At 34.6% G+C, this 15,529-nt stretch overlaps 1 protein-coding gene across 2 annotated transcripts; it reads right to left on the reverse strand.

The window, feature by feature from the left end:
* Positions 1-11,011: 11,011 nt before the first annotated feature.
* Positions 11,012-15,265, reverse strand: LOC135151922 (uncharacterized). 2 transcript variants are annotated; one of them, XM_064091039.1, is made up of 2 exons: positions 14,993-15,265; positions 11,012-14,278 (listed from the first exon to the last, which is right to left on the reverse strand). In XM_064091039.1, exon 2 carries the CDS (start codon positions 13,610-13,612, stop codon positions 11,012-11,014), a length of 2,601 nt encoding a protein of 866 aa, XP_063947109.1. In that variant the 5' UTR covers positions 13,613-14,278; positions 14,993-15,265. The 2 variants fall into 2 exon arrangements, with proteins under 2 accessions (XP_063947109.1, XP_063947108.1); XM_064091038.1 differs by having other exon boundaries at positions 14,746-15,265.
* Positions 15,266-15,529: the final 264 nt, after the last annotated feature.

Genomic DNA, 15,529 nt, shown 5'->3' on the forward strand with positions numbered 1-15,529 from the left:
TGGCTCTTAGCTTAAAGAAAATGGGTGGGGGAAGGCTTGGTATTTATAGGCAAATGGTGGGAGATGATGTCATGCATGACATAATTAAAAGATGAGGTCATCCATGACACAAGCAAACCTTGGCCACCAAGTACTTCCTTTATCCCATGTGCTCAATTAAGGAAGCAACCTAGCACCTTCCTTTTGAATTCTCAGCACTTTAAAAAGCTTCTAGAAGAGGCACGCAAATCGAGATAACGGTAATAAATCCGTTACACTTAAATAATGTGATTTTTCGAACGTGCGAAATAAATTCCAGAAAAATTATGATAAATCTTAGAATATTGGAAAATGGCACTCTGGAAATTTTGGTGATTTTTGGTCAACCCTAGCTTGGTCAAACGTTCAGCCGAAGTTCGGACAGACAGCCAGAAAACGCAGAAAAATGAAAGTTCTCGAAAAATTCCGAAACTTTTACCATGCATTAAGAATAATATATAACTGGCTAATCTCAAGTTTCAAGTCAATTTGGCAAGTGAAAGTATTTTATTTGGATTTAAAACGATTAAATCAGCCTTTAGGGTTTCGAATAAAATACGACAATTCTTTTGAAATATCCGAAGAGAGATTTAGGCCAAACTTAAAACTTGAATAAATACTTAAAATATATTCCCATAAAGATAAAATACTTTGGTGGGTTGAGAACTATTTTAAAGTATTTAAGCCGATTTTCTAAGATTTAAACTGGTTTATGAAAAACCGAAACAATTCGTCTTTTAAATTCTCAAGAAGACCTTTTGACGAATATTTTGATACCAAAATACTTAGAAATAAAGTGTTCATGATAAATCATGATTTTGATACATTGAAAAGCCTTTCTAAGTATTGTGAATATTTTCCTCCGAAAAATAAAGAATTTGAGAGACCGGGAGAAAATATTCCAAAGGTATATTTTAAAATGATATTAATATTTTTCAAGACCAATATTAATATGAAGAAGATAAATCCTTGATTTAGAAAAATTAAATCATTGAAGATCAAAGGATTTATGATTTTAAAAGATTTAAAATAATTTATTCCGAGAGTAGATAAAACATTTAAATATGGAATAAATTACTTTAAATTGAAATTTTTGTTTTAATGTCACATGAGTGGTCTAAAGAATATCACATAAGGATAATCCTTTTTCGAGCTTCATGTATTTTGATGTTGCAATAGGAAGATGAAGGACATCATATCTTACGATTCCTCAACACGCATATTGCGAAACAGAAATATTCCTTTAAAAATAAATGTATTTTTGGTACGAAGGAATAAACAATTATTTTAAAATGACTTGCCAAAAATAACTCTTAACTTTTGATTAATCAATTAAATCAATGACCTATTGGGAGGATTACTAGGTGAATTTAAATTTAATGTTTATCACAAATACCAAAACAAATATAAATAAATTTATATCGAAGATATCCTTTCAATCTTCCCCTTTTTGGTACTTGTCAAATAAACATAAAATTTAAATTTTAAAAGTGTGTGCTTCCCCTACGTGTATGCATGAATAAAAAATTCTAATCTACACAAATAGGAGCAAGTAATCCTTCACAGTTTTTAGGACAATTCCTGCAAAAACATTGATTAGTACCACATTAAAATAGATCGTTATTTTTGGAAGTATCAAAATTTTAAACATTTTAAATTTTGAACGTTCAACATATCTTCTTTTTAAATTTTGAACGTTCAACATATCTTCTTTTTCTTTAAAATGTTGACGTTTTCTCTTCCCCTTTTATTTGATAAAGGTACCAAAAATATATCTTCTTCTCCTTTTAAAAAATCCGTCCCTTTAATAATAATTCCCAAATATAATATCAAACATATAGTTGAATTTCTGTTATCGTGAGTACAGAAGATTCAATGCATGTACTTGGAATCAGCCAAGGGATTTTATGTTGAGAGAAAGTTAAATTATATTCGAATTTCTGTTTGTTTATTCGAATCAGATTATAAATTTCGACTTTTCGAATTTTTCAGAATAATTTAATAATCCTGAAATCGAAGATGTATTTCGAATATGTATACAGAATTCAAATTTTCTTTTCCTTTTCTGTTTTTCGATTTTTCCTTTTCTTTTGGAAATCAATCGATTTTCGAATAATATTTAATATTTAAGATTGAGAGAATTTTCTTTTCAATCATTCGAATATTAAAGGTTGACTGAGAAATTATTTCTTTTGATTCGAACGAAGGTCGAATAATAAGATTGAGAGATTTGAATTTTATATAATATTTCTCTATCAATCGAATGAAAAGAATCCGTCCCTTATTTTCCCACATGCGAAATATTAAAAATGTGTGTGCATGTGTGAAGTATAAATAATGAGACAAGCAAAATATATAAAGCAGGATTTTTAATATATAGTACCAAAATTAATTCTTCTAGATCAGTGTGGTTCACTGATTTAAGAAGAATAAATAACCTGCTAGGTTATAGATACAAGTGCTCCACGAGCTGATAATATCCTGATACAGAAACAAAAGCAGACAAACAGAACTTTTCTTGAACCAACAGTACCAAAAGCTAGTCAACGAACATCCAGTCACCCAACAGTCACGTGCATATTAATTTAGGGAACATCAGTAACCACTCCAAGCTCAGAGGAGAAATCGGTTATCTCAGGCAGGGACCCAGTATCATCTACAACAGCAGAGGCAATTAACTCTTTTTCCTTAATCATTTTATTAATCTCAGAGTTAACTTCCTCATAAGTAATTTCTTGTGCTACTCTTTTTCCCTTAGCCTTATCTAGCTCAGTAGTTACCTCCAAATATTTAGTCTTTAAATCCTTAATCTTATCATTTGAATCTTTTAGCATTATTTTAAGGATTTCATTTTCCCTCATGTAATCATGCGTGATTTCTTCCTTAGCTCTACCTACAGGAATACTCCTATACGGTTTAATTTCCTCAAGTGGGACCTTAGGAACTACTATCTTTTCAACATTACAGTAGTCAATCCTATTAGCATGGCCCCTAGGCATAGGAATACTATACAGCTCAAAAACCGCAGTTAACAGCAACCCGTAAGGCATAAAATCCAATTGATAAGCCAGAAACATATGCAAGATAAGCACATAGATAATGTTGAACTCAACTTTGTTAGTAACTAACTGATACATCACTTTTAAATCAGCAAAGTCGAAATATTGATCATTATCCGGTTTCGGCAGAATATTAGCCCTAATAATCATAGCAAGTTGTTGATGTTCGGGCAGAAAATGCTTAAAAGGTATCCCACAATCAGCAACACTTAATCCAGTTGGCACAAGCTCCCCACAGAAAAAGCTAATAAATTTTTCAAATTCAGTTTGATTGAATTTAAATAATTCATAGATATTTGAGCATGTTTGGGGGAATAGTTCGGGACTAAGTTGTAAAGCTCTACACATAACATGAAAGTTCACGTGTATTTCCTGATTATTAACCACTGAACTTATATCAAATATCCCATTATCATCCTTTTTAGTTACCATATTAGCATAAAATTCACCCATTAAATGTGGATGGTAACTCTGTCCCCGATAAAAAACAATATTACCCCACTTACTATTCATCAGTATGTTGAAAGCAGGACACTGCTTAGGCACGTAAGCCATCATCCCGGGCTGGACAGCCTTCATCATTTTTCCTAATTTCCCAACGTTAGACAGATTTACCAAACGTGGCACCGTCTGACTCAAGTTATTTTTCCTCCTCTGATAGGTTAAGGTAGGGGCAGGAGGGTTAGGATAGTTGTGTTTGTGAGGTTTTTGGTTGGGGTAGTAAGGAAATGCAGGGGCTGGTGGAGTCCCGACATTATATCCCGTGGGATAAAAGTTGGGGAAAGGGTGATTGTGTAGTGGGTTTGGGTTAGTGATAGGGTGGTAGGGTTTGGCATTTGGATTAAGGTGGTGGTTGGTTTTGTGTCTTTTAGGGTGTGAGGATTGGCTTTGGTGGTAGTTTCTGTTGTGGTTAAGGGAGTGTGGTTGAGGTTCAAGTAGATCAGGGTGGTAAACGGGATCACGGTTAGGGTTAGGGTTGGAGAGTTGTTTAAACTCCATGGTTAGGGGAAAGGTGATAGTGATAGTGTATGGCTTTTGGTGTAAAGGTGAGAGTGATTGGGCAGTTGCCTTAAATAGGCAATAAATAAGGTGCTGTTTGGTAGGGGAATAAGGGAATAAGTGGAAAAAGACACTGCGTAGTGTCCGGGAGTATATGCAGAGTTTTAAAACTCTGTCTTGTATGGGTGGGGTCCATCCAAAAAGGCATGCATTAACTCTTCTTAAATGCATTTCAGGTTAAGGACAAGGTGAGGTAAGCAAGTGAGATGTAAAGGACATCTCTGGGTTGTCACAGAGGAGAGACTTCTCAAGTCAAAGACGCCAGTTTCAGATTTTAACCATTTTTAGTATTAAAAAATCTTATCAGTTTAAATGAAGATCAGTTTGACAGTACTGATTAGATAGGCATCAAGACTTTTGAAAAACAACCACATTTGCACATAGAGATCGAAGCACATAATTCCAGTTTTAAAAGTTTCAAAAACTTATCCATCCATTTTAATTAAAATTCGTTCGCTCATGCTCTTGGGATAATTCCTAAATCTATGTGGCCATGTTACACCCCAGTGTTCCAGATACTGGGAATTTCATGGAACTCCCAGCCAAGTCTTAGGGTGTTAGGCAGGAGTGTGTTTTGTGTATCCAGTTTATCATGCATCAATTTATTTAGCCAGAATTCACGAACAATTACCACACAAGCATTTTTCACAACATTTTCATACATCCAGTTCAAATTCATTTAGTACAGTTTAGAGATTTCATGCAATCTTAAGGACAAGATTTTCAAATAACACAGACTGACATTACAACTAGCAAGTACAGACATTAGATTAAGCAGATATCGAAGACTTTGATTGTAACATGCAAGTTCAGTCGTATCAAGTCGGTCTTAAAAAAATGCTGATTCTTTATCATATCGAGTTTGAAAAGCTCAAGGAAAATCTTATTCGAAATTTTGTAGAAACAGTTTATTCAATTTATCAAAATTAGTCGAATAGAATTTTATGAAGACGAAAAAAAACGTTTAAGTTTTCATGAAATCGATTTTTTTTCAACCAATAAAGCAACATATAGCATAAATTCGAACAGTCCATCACAACTTAAAAAATATGCTAGTCATGCATAAGTCCCAATAAAATCCATCCTTCCCAGAAATTCACCACCTGCAAAAACTCTCAACACTTAAGTTAGAAAGCTTCATAGAGGAAGTTTAGGCATATTCAATTTTCAATATAGTTTCTAGTAGGGGATATGCAGTTTATATTTTTTCAGATCACTTAAAGCCAATTAACACAAAGATTATTACAGATCATGGCAGAAGTTCTTTTAGAGAAAAACTCAATCCAATTTATGGCAGTCATGACAACATCCAGAGCTAGTACATATTCTGATTTGTTCTAGTGGCAACAAAGATCAATTTGTCTAATATTAACAGAGCATGATACAGATTTAGATCGAATACATCATATACGCAGGGTAACACAACCTCAAGCATAATACAAGAACAAGTCATACATGGAAAACAGAGTTCACATGTTTATAAACATTTATCAAATCATTTAATCACATGAGTTTGTATCCCTAAGATTAGTTTAGTATTATCCTAATAATACTAAAAGCTAAGTCGCCTAGAGCTTTGCAAACCAACAACAATCAGTTAACTATAATTCCACCAGAACAGAGTATATTTGATCAGAATCATTTCTCAACATTAATTTTCAAGCGCTTTAAACATCCAATGAAACATTATATCAGATGGAGTCAAAACAAGCAAAGCAGATAGAACAACATAGCAGATTTCCTTCTAATCAACCAACATTTCATTCTAGCCAAAATTTCGCATATATTAAGACATAAAACAAGTAACATACCCAATATACAGAACCGAAATCATTTTATACCAAGTCATGTCAGATGAATAAAAACAGAGATATCATGTCGCAGAACATATATATCCATATACCACCACAAATATCATACACAACATATAATGCATAAACCAGATCGAATTATTGGCATGTAGCAATTTTTAAGCGTCAGATACATCAGCTTATAGATCGAGAACAATTCACCTGAGCCAAGGCATTAATTCTCTTGGACTTACTCTTTACCAAGATTAGTTCAGATGGAGATGTAGGAGTCTTTAATTTTTAAGCACGCATCTTGAACCCGTCTTGCTCCGAATCGTCAATAGAGTTTACAGGCGATCAATTTCATAATCAAAACTCGAGTTCGAGTTTAGGGTATCAAAAACCCCAACTCTAGACGCGCTGAAATCGCACTCGAGATGATTGAATTAATCGAAGACACGCATAGCCAGCCTCGTTTGCTCACCAAAACTCATGGAGACCTCGAGATCGAGTTCGGGTTTTGAAAGCCCTAACTCTCAGGAGCATTTGAATAGCTCTCGAGGCTTCGATGGAGCTTCGCCGAGACCAGAGAACACAACCAAGCAACCAACAAAGTCAAAACCGATTAGGGTTTGACAAACCCTAAAGTTAAAATCCTACAAAAATTAACACAGTTAACATCATATGTTCCGATTCGCCTATCCTGCATACAGAAGACTCAAAATCGTGTTAGTATGCGTTCAAAACTCAAACCCTAAAAGTAGGGTTTCAATAATCGAACCCAGAATTAACGAGATGGGACTGAATATGTATATAAATGTCTGGCTCCAGCCTTATCTCGCCGTCGATTACGACGTCGGCGAGCTCGGAGGCTGAAAACCATTTCTCTCTTACCAAACCCAGCTTCGAAATCAATGAGGTTTATCAAAACTAAAGATAAAACTCGAAAAGGATGTGTATATCTGAAGATTTGAGGCGAGGTGGAGAAGAGACTCGCTGAATTTTTGTTCGAAAACTCGATAGAAGACTCTAGAGTTCTCGAGCAAAAACGAGAGAGAAAACAAGAAGTGCGGCGAGTGTTTTTGAGAGAAATGAGAACAGTGTTTACACTGTTTACAGATATATATAAACATAATGCACGGCTGAGATTAAGAAAAGGGTTTTGATCTATGGTTAGAAATTAGGTTAAAAACTTGGGCCGGGTTTTAGGAATAGGTGAGCTGGGCTGGTGCATAAATACTGGACCGAAAACCAGCCAAATAAAACAATTCGGGCTGTAGTTTTTTTGAATAAAAAATCGGATAGGTTTATTTGATTTTGAAATATTGAAGCCCCAAAACAAATAAAATAATATTTAACACATATCAAAATATCAATAAATAATAAATTATCCTCTTATTGTAATAAATTATCCAATTTTGAAAACTAATATCTTTTTAGGAATATATTGGATAAAATATTATAAAGAGTAATAATCTATAGATATTAGTCCTAAATATCTATAATTTATAATATTTTGCTTTAGAGAGCAAATTTATCCAATTTTTGAAAGATAATATATTTAAAATATTATTGGATAAACTTGCTAGCAAAAAGATATTAATTCTCCTTCCAATATATTTCCATAAAAAATATTTATCCACGTGAAATAATTGAATATCCGGATAAATATATTCCTTGAATATGGTATTATTAAATATAAAAAGCAAATACTTTGGCAAAAGATAATTCTTTTATAATTAGAACAAATGCCATATAATTAGTATCTTAAAAACATTTTTGATAAATCAAAAATATTCGCTCGCCTAAGAATGATCATCAATACTTAAAATTCTCTAGTGATAGCTCATGAACATCCGATCAATAAATTTCTTTATTGACAAATCTGAATTTTCAGAGTGCACACAAGAAAATTAATTGACAATATTTCTTACACGTAAGATGACTAAAAACATGATAAATATTCTACCAAGAATATTTAATGAATAATAGGCCAAAATTTTACTTATTGTGTTCCAGCATTCCTAAATCCAATCGGAGTTTAGCGAATCTTTCGGAACCTAAAGGCTTTGTGAAAATGTCTGCGACATTATACTCAGTTTCAATATGAGTCATTTTTATGTCGCCTTTATTGACATGATCACGCAAAAAGTGATGTCTTATATCTATATGCTTAGATCTTGAATGTAACACGGGATTTTTACTTAAATCAATTGCACTCGTGTTATCGCATAAAATAGATATAACATCAAATTTAACATTGTAATCCGCTAATGTTTGCTTCATCCATAATATTTGTGCACAACATTTTGCGGCGGCAATATATTCAGCTTCAGTGGTAGAAATAGATACGGAATTTTGTTTCTTTGAAAACCACGAAACTAAACATCCACCAAGAAATTGACACGTACCACTAGTACTTTTTCTATCAACCAAATGTCCGGCATAATCCGAATCAGAAAAACATACTAGATCAAAAGGTACTCCTTTTGGATACCAAAGGCCTAGATCAACAGTGCCTTTTAAGTATCGTAAAATTCTTTTAACAGCAGATAAATGAGATTCCTTTGGTGCAACTTGAAATCTAGCACACTTACAAACACTATATTGAATATCGGGTCTACTTGCAGTAATATACAATAAACTTCCAATCATTCCCCGATATTTCTTAGTGTCGACAGGAATCCCTTTAGGATCTTCCGTTAATTTATCGGAAGTAGACATAGGAGATGATATGGGTCTAGCATTTTCCATTTCAAATTTCTTGAGCATCTCTTTGCAATATTTAGATTGAGAAATATGAATGCCCTCATCGGATTGCCTAATTTGCAAACCCAAAAAGAAATTTAATTCACCCATCATACTCATCTCGAATTCTTTACTCATATTTTCAGAGAATTCTTTACATAGATCATTATTTGTTGATCCAAAAATAATGTCATCTACGTAAATTTGGACAAGTAGTATATCATCTTTTTCTTGTCGCGTAAATAGAGTTTTGTCGGCCGTTCCCATCTTAAAATTATTCTCTAATAGGAACTTACTGAGCCTTTCATACCAAGCTCTCGGAGCTTGTTTTAATCCGTATAAAGCCTTATATAGCTTGTATACATACTCGGGATTAGTTGCATCTTCAAAACCGGGAGGTTGTTTAACATAAACTTCTTCTTCTAATATCCCGTTTAAGAATGCAGATTTAACATCCATTTGATATACTTTGAAATCCTTATGACACGCAAACGCTAAAAACATACGAATAGACTCGATTCTAGCTACGGGTGCATAAGTTTCATCAAAATCAATACCTTCCATTTGAGTATATCCTTGAGCCACTAAACGTGCTTTGTTTCGAACAACCGTTCCATTTTCGTCTAATTTATTTCTAAATACCCATTTAGTTCCAATTATGGAAGTATTTTCGGGTAGTGGAACGAGTTCCCATACTTTGCTACGAGAGAATTGTGTTAATTCATCTTGCATTGCGGATATCCAATCCTCGTCAAGCAAAGCCTCTTTAGCAGTTTTAGGCTCAATTTGCGAAAGAAAACTAAGATGATTTACAACATTTTGAACTTGTGACCGAGTTTGAACTCCTTTAGTCAAATCCCCTAAAACATTATCCAAAGGATGACTTCTAATAACAGGGATTTCTTTAGGAAGTTCTTCATCGGTTTGTAACAATTCTAATGGATTATTAGGAGGGGAAATTCCTATATCCATATTTTCGAATTGACGGATAACATCTTCGACACCATCTTGTTCGGCATCTTCTTTATCCACAAGATCAATATACTTCGAGGGTGGTTTTGATTCATCAAAAGCAACATTCATAGATTCTTCCACCACAAGAGTTTTAAGATTAAATACACGATATGCTTTACTATTGGTAGAATAACCAAGAAATATACCTTCATTTGATTTAGGATCAAATTTTGTAAGGTATTCTTTAGAATTTAAGATAAAGCATTTGCTCCCGAAAACTCTAAAATAACTAACTTTAGGAGTTTTACCATAATACAATTCATAGGGAGTCTTTTGAGTCATAGGACGTAATAATACTCGATTTAAGATATGACAAGCGGTAGACATAGCTTCGGCCCAAAAATATTTAGGACGACGATATTCATTAAGCATAGTACTTGCCATTTCTTGTAGAGTCCTATTTTTCCTTTCTACAACTCCATTAGATTGAGGAGTATAAGGTGCAGAAAAGTTATGTGTAATTCCATTTGACTCACAAAACGTAGTAAAACTAGAATTCTCAAATTCCTTACCATGGTCAGTCCTTATATAGACAATGGTAGTATTTTGTTGATTTTGAATCTTTTTGCATAAAGAAGAGAATGATTCAAAAGCATCGCTTTTAGCTTTGAGAAATTCTGTCCACGTATATCGTGAAAAATCATCAACAATGACCAAGGTATATGAACAACCTCCAAGACTTTGTACCGGAACCGGTCCAATTAAATCCATATGTAATAGTTCGAGAGGTCTAGAGGTAGATACCATAAACTTAGCTTTGTGAGATGCTCGAATTTGCTTTCCTATTTCACAAGCTTCACAAATATGATCCTTTTTAAAGTTTAACTTTGGTATACCCCTAACATGATCATTAGTTGAAATACTTTTAATTAATTTCATGTTCGCATGTCCTAATCTACGATGCCACAACCATGGATCATCAAGAGTAGAAAATAGACATACATTTGAATGTTTGCTAATATCACATGTGTACACATTTTTGCTACGAGGACAAGTAAGCATCAATTTTCCATCCTTATTTAAAATAGAACAATGAGTAGGATAGAAAATTACCTTATATCCATTATCACAAAGTTGACTAATGGAGAGAAGATTATACTTAAGTCCCGTAACTAGTTGTACATTAGCAATCTTGAAATGTTCATTACCAATATCTCCAATACCAATGATACTACCCTTGCTACTATCTCCAAACGTGACACTTCCAGCGGCAACCTTTCTAATGCCATTCAAGAGAGACTTATTACCGGTCATGTGTCTTGAACAACCACTATCAAGGTACCACATATCATGCTTAGTAACAAGGCACACCTACAAAACAAATCAATTAAATTTATAGGTACCCTTTCGTCTTAAGGGTCCTCGGGTTAGTGTATCATTATAAGCATTCGAGTTCGTACGATAGAAACTAGGCATAGTATAATCATGATTAGGCACATAGGAGTTTCTAGATGCAACATTCCTAGAATAGTCATAGTATCTTGTGTTTCTTAAAGGATTGTTTCTTTGAAAGTTTACACCTTGATACATGTTATTTCTATCATTTGGATAATACATGGTATTTTGTGGATAGAAATGTTGACTAGGAATAGAACGACTTCTAGAAGTTTGTCCATTCGAATAAGCATTATACCTTGTGTTTCTATGTTGATACGAAATTGGTTGTTGAACATAACTAAACCGTGGTTGTCTTTGAGTGTTATCAACGTTTTTATTTCTCACATTTTGATCAACCTTATGATATGGTTTTGTTCCTTTTCGAACCCATACATACTTCCCCTTAATCTCACCATTCTTGATTCTACAATATTCAACAGTATGTCCATCTTTATTGCAATATGAACATTTATATCTAGGTGAAGCGGGAACAAAGGTAGTTTGTTTCTTGTCTTGTACAAACTTTTTAGGTTGAGCATTTTTATCATATCCTAATCCTTCATGATTATATGATGTCTTAGAATGTACCATTCTATCTAACATCGTATTACCCTTAGTGAACCTTTGAACTACAACTTCAAGATTTTCATTTTCCTTGATCAAGACATTTAATTTACCATTAAGAATCCTTTCTTGATCTAAGGCATGAGCTAAAATCTTTGAGTGTTCATCCTTCAATTTTTGAGTTTCTAACTCAAATATCTTGTCTTTTTCTTTCAAGGCATGAACTAATTCAAGGTTATCTTTTTGAGAAACCGAAGTTGATTTTTCTTGAGTTAATGACTCATTTTGGATTTTCAAATTCAATAAGTCAATATGAAGCTTAGTATTATCTCCATTTAATTGTAGCTTCTCATTTTCTAATTCCTCGGTTTGTAGAACTAAGGAAACATTTTCAACTTCCAATCTCATAATAATATCTTTACTCTTATTATGCTCATTTTTCAAGATATCATTTTGTTCACAAAGAGATGAGATTTCTTCCTCATTTTTAAGATTTAGATCCTTAATCCGAGATAACTCTTCTTCTTGAGTTTTATTCATCTTTTCAATATTTTCCTTCTCGGACCATAGTGAGAGAGTTCGTTGATTAGCACTACTACTTATTTTATTTATTTCAACCACCAAATCAATCAAATCACTTTTACTCAATTCCAATAAATGCAATGAAGATTCACTAAAGAGATGTAAATTATGTAAAACTTTAGATCGAGAACTTACCTCATCATTTGAAGTGGAGACATCCGATGACGAAGAATCATCCTCGAGAGCCATCAAGCACAAGTTGACCACTTCTTCATTAGTTTCCGAGATCTCTTCATCTTCACTTAAATCCCAACCATTTTCGGCCACGAGAATCCTTCCTTTAGAAAGTTTAGGACATTCCCGTTTAAAGTGACCGGGTTGCTTACACTCGAAACACACATCCTGTGCTTCCTCCGGATTTTGTTCTTTTGGTTTAGGAGGAGTGTAAGTATGGTTGTTATTGGCATGATTATAAGCATTAGGGCTTTGATTGACTTTGCCTTTGTTATAGCCCGTAGTAGGATAATTACTCTTATAATTTGGAGTATAGTTTTGAGAGTAATTAGGCCTTCCATTAGAGTTAAAAACTCTTTGTTGATTATTCGATTTAAGGAAGCCTTTTCCATACCTTTGAGCTTTACTTTGAAGTACACGACGAAGTTGTCTCGTTAAGAGAGCGATCTCGCTTTCGTCGAGATTTTGGAGTTCTTCATTCAACTCCTCGTCGTTTTCATCCTCATCGATTAATATGGACTTTAAAGCCATATTTTTCTTTTTGTCTTCCACTTTAGGAACGACAATATCCGGAACATTATCTTCTTCGTAAGCACGAAGGTTTCCGAATAAGTTATCGATGTGGTAATCATTGAGATTGTGCATCTCTTTGATAGTTGTAACTTTAACTTTCCAACTCGGAGGTAAAGATTTAAGAACTCTACGATTCTTCTCATTTCGAGTATAGTTCTTTCCGAGTTGAGCTAATTCATCGACGATACGAGTAAATCTTGTTTCCATGTCGATGATATTTTCTCCATCTTGGAGTTTGAAGTTCTCGTATTCTTGGATCAAAGTATCCATTCGAGAATCTTTAATGTCGGTAGTTCCTTCATAGGTTACTACTAACTTGTTCCACATTTCTTGTGCGGACTTGCAATTGTTTACTCGTTTATATTCTTTTTCTGCAAGTGCACTTGTGAGAACCATTTCCGCTTTAGCGGCGATATTCATTCTATCTTCCTCATCGTGAGTATATTCACTTACTTTCTTTTCGATAGTAATATCGTCGACTATTTTAGTCGGAATAATTGTACCATCTTCTATGGCCATCCAAACTTTGACACCTTGACTTCTAGCATAAATGCGAAATCTTGTTTTCCAAGTGGCAAAGTTCGTGCCATCAAATAAAGGAGGTCTAGAATTTGAGAGACCTTCACTACAACCGATGGCATTGATAAAAGCCATATCGGATCTACTTTTTGTAGTGCTTAAAAATCAAATAGCACAAATAAAAGCAACTGCTCTGATACCAACTGTTAGGTCCGTATATAGGGATAATTAAGCTAGAAGGGGGGGTTGAATAGCTTAATCACCAGTTTAAAAACTTTATGGCGTTTTAAAAAGTTTATCCCCCTTTTTAAAATCTTGTATCTAGAGTAATGGCAGTTGTAAATGCGGAAGCAAAAAGCAAAGAAAGAAAAATACCACACGAGGGATTTTATCCTGGTTCGCGGTGGCTAACTCAACCGATGGAGTCCACTCACCCCTAGTCCAGTCCCCGAGCTCCTCCCCGGACTCGAGATTTTCTCTACTAAAAAGATACTCCTTTAAAGTAGGCGGAGAAGCCTTTACAAATATATATCTTGGAGCGTAACTTCCCGTTACCTCCTCACTATAAATGTAAAAACACCTACAAAGCTTGTCTCGGAACGTAACTCCCCGTTACTTCCTCAAAGTCGATGTAGAACCTTGTGTAGTCTTTGTACTTCTACACCTTTTGCCGGTCTCGGGTCTTAGGTATTAGATCTCGGGTCTTTCCTCTTCTTCACGGTGCAATGACTATTAACTCCCCGTCAATACGTCAAGGACTTGGGTCTTAGAACGAAGATCACCTCACTTCACTTCACCTCACTGCAAAAGTTAGAACACAATATCTACGAAAATATATCCTTGTTTTAATAAGATTTTAGTCCGCTAAGTCAGTCCAATAATCACGGTCAGGTATAAGGTTTGTCAATTATAACAAGTCCAACGGTGATTAGTCCAACAAGTGTCCAACAACAGTCCAACAATTTATATTGCGCGGAAAATATAAATAGTTGATTTTAAGTCGGATTGATTTTAATAACCTGAGCAAACCGCGTACGGGCAAGCTACGAGAGTTATATTAATTAGTGTGGAGTGATTTATAAATATAATACGCAGTCGATAATCACACTCACACACACGGGATCGGGAACCGCTAAACTCGTAAGGTTAGTATTTCCACGAAGCACAGCACATATGGAAACGTTCACCAAACGAGAAAGGGTATGTTGGGCGTAGGGATATGATCAGTTAAGCACAGATAACACGCACAACAATAACTAACTTATTACCTTTGGCCTTATATCCGGCTTTCCGTGCCAAGGCAAAGATCCCTCCAAAGTTTGGTGAGGAAATCTCAAAGGATACGAGTTAGGTTCCGGGACAAAACACACGCACAAATATATAACGAGTGGCTAGCTCGTGTGTTTTGTAAACAAAGAGAGCTTTAAAGATGAAGAGAATATTTTTGTTCAAAAGCCCTTTGTCAAAAATGGTCGGTTAAGACACGAGTAAAACGAAGCTAAAATAACCACTTACAAAAAGTTCGCCGGAAAAATTCGTCGGAGGTTCGACCGGATTTTGGCTTTGCACACGAACTTTGGAGAGCCCTTCGGGAGGACAACAAGAGTGGTATGAAAATGAGCTAAGCGAGATTTGGCTAGGTTGGGTGGTACGAAGCCTCGGGGTTTAAAACCTTGTGTATATAACGAAGTATATGAAGAATCGAAGGTTTTAAAGATGAAGTAAATATGGTGGGTGCTTGAATAAACTTTGGGAGAGTGTTTTCACTTCAAAATCTCAGCATATATTTGGCTCTTAGCTTAAAGAAAATGGGTGGGGGAAGGCTTGGTATTTATAGGCAAATGGTGGGAGATGATGTCATGCATGACATAATTAAAAGATGAGGTCATCCATGACACAAGCAAACCTTGGCCACCAAGTACTTCCTTTATCCCATGTGCTCAATTAAGGAAGCAACCTAGCACCTTCCTTTTGAATTCTCAGCACTTTAAAAAGCTTCTAGAAGAGGCACGCAAATCGAGATAACGGTAATAAATCCGTTACACTTAAATA

Source organism: Daucus carota, chromosome 4 (genome assembly GCF_001625215.2).
Source record: "Daucus carota subsp. sativus chromosome 4, DH1 v3.0, whole genome shotgun sequence".
Lineage (NCBI taxonomy): Eukaryota > Viridiplantae > Streptophyta > Magnoliopsida > Apiales > Apiaceae > Daucus > Daucus carota.

Bases quoted from the DNA above. Each gene is read 5' to 3' on its own strand.
- LOC135151922 (XM_064091039.1), bottom strand. From the start codon at position 13,612: ATGGCTTTTATCAATGCCATCGGTTGTAGTGAAGGTCTCTCAAATTCT.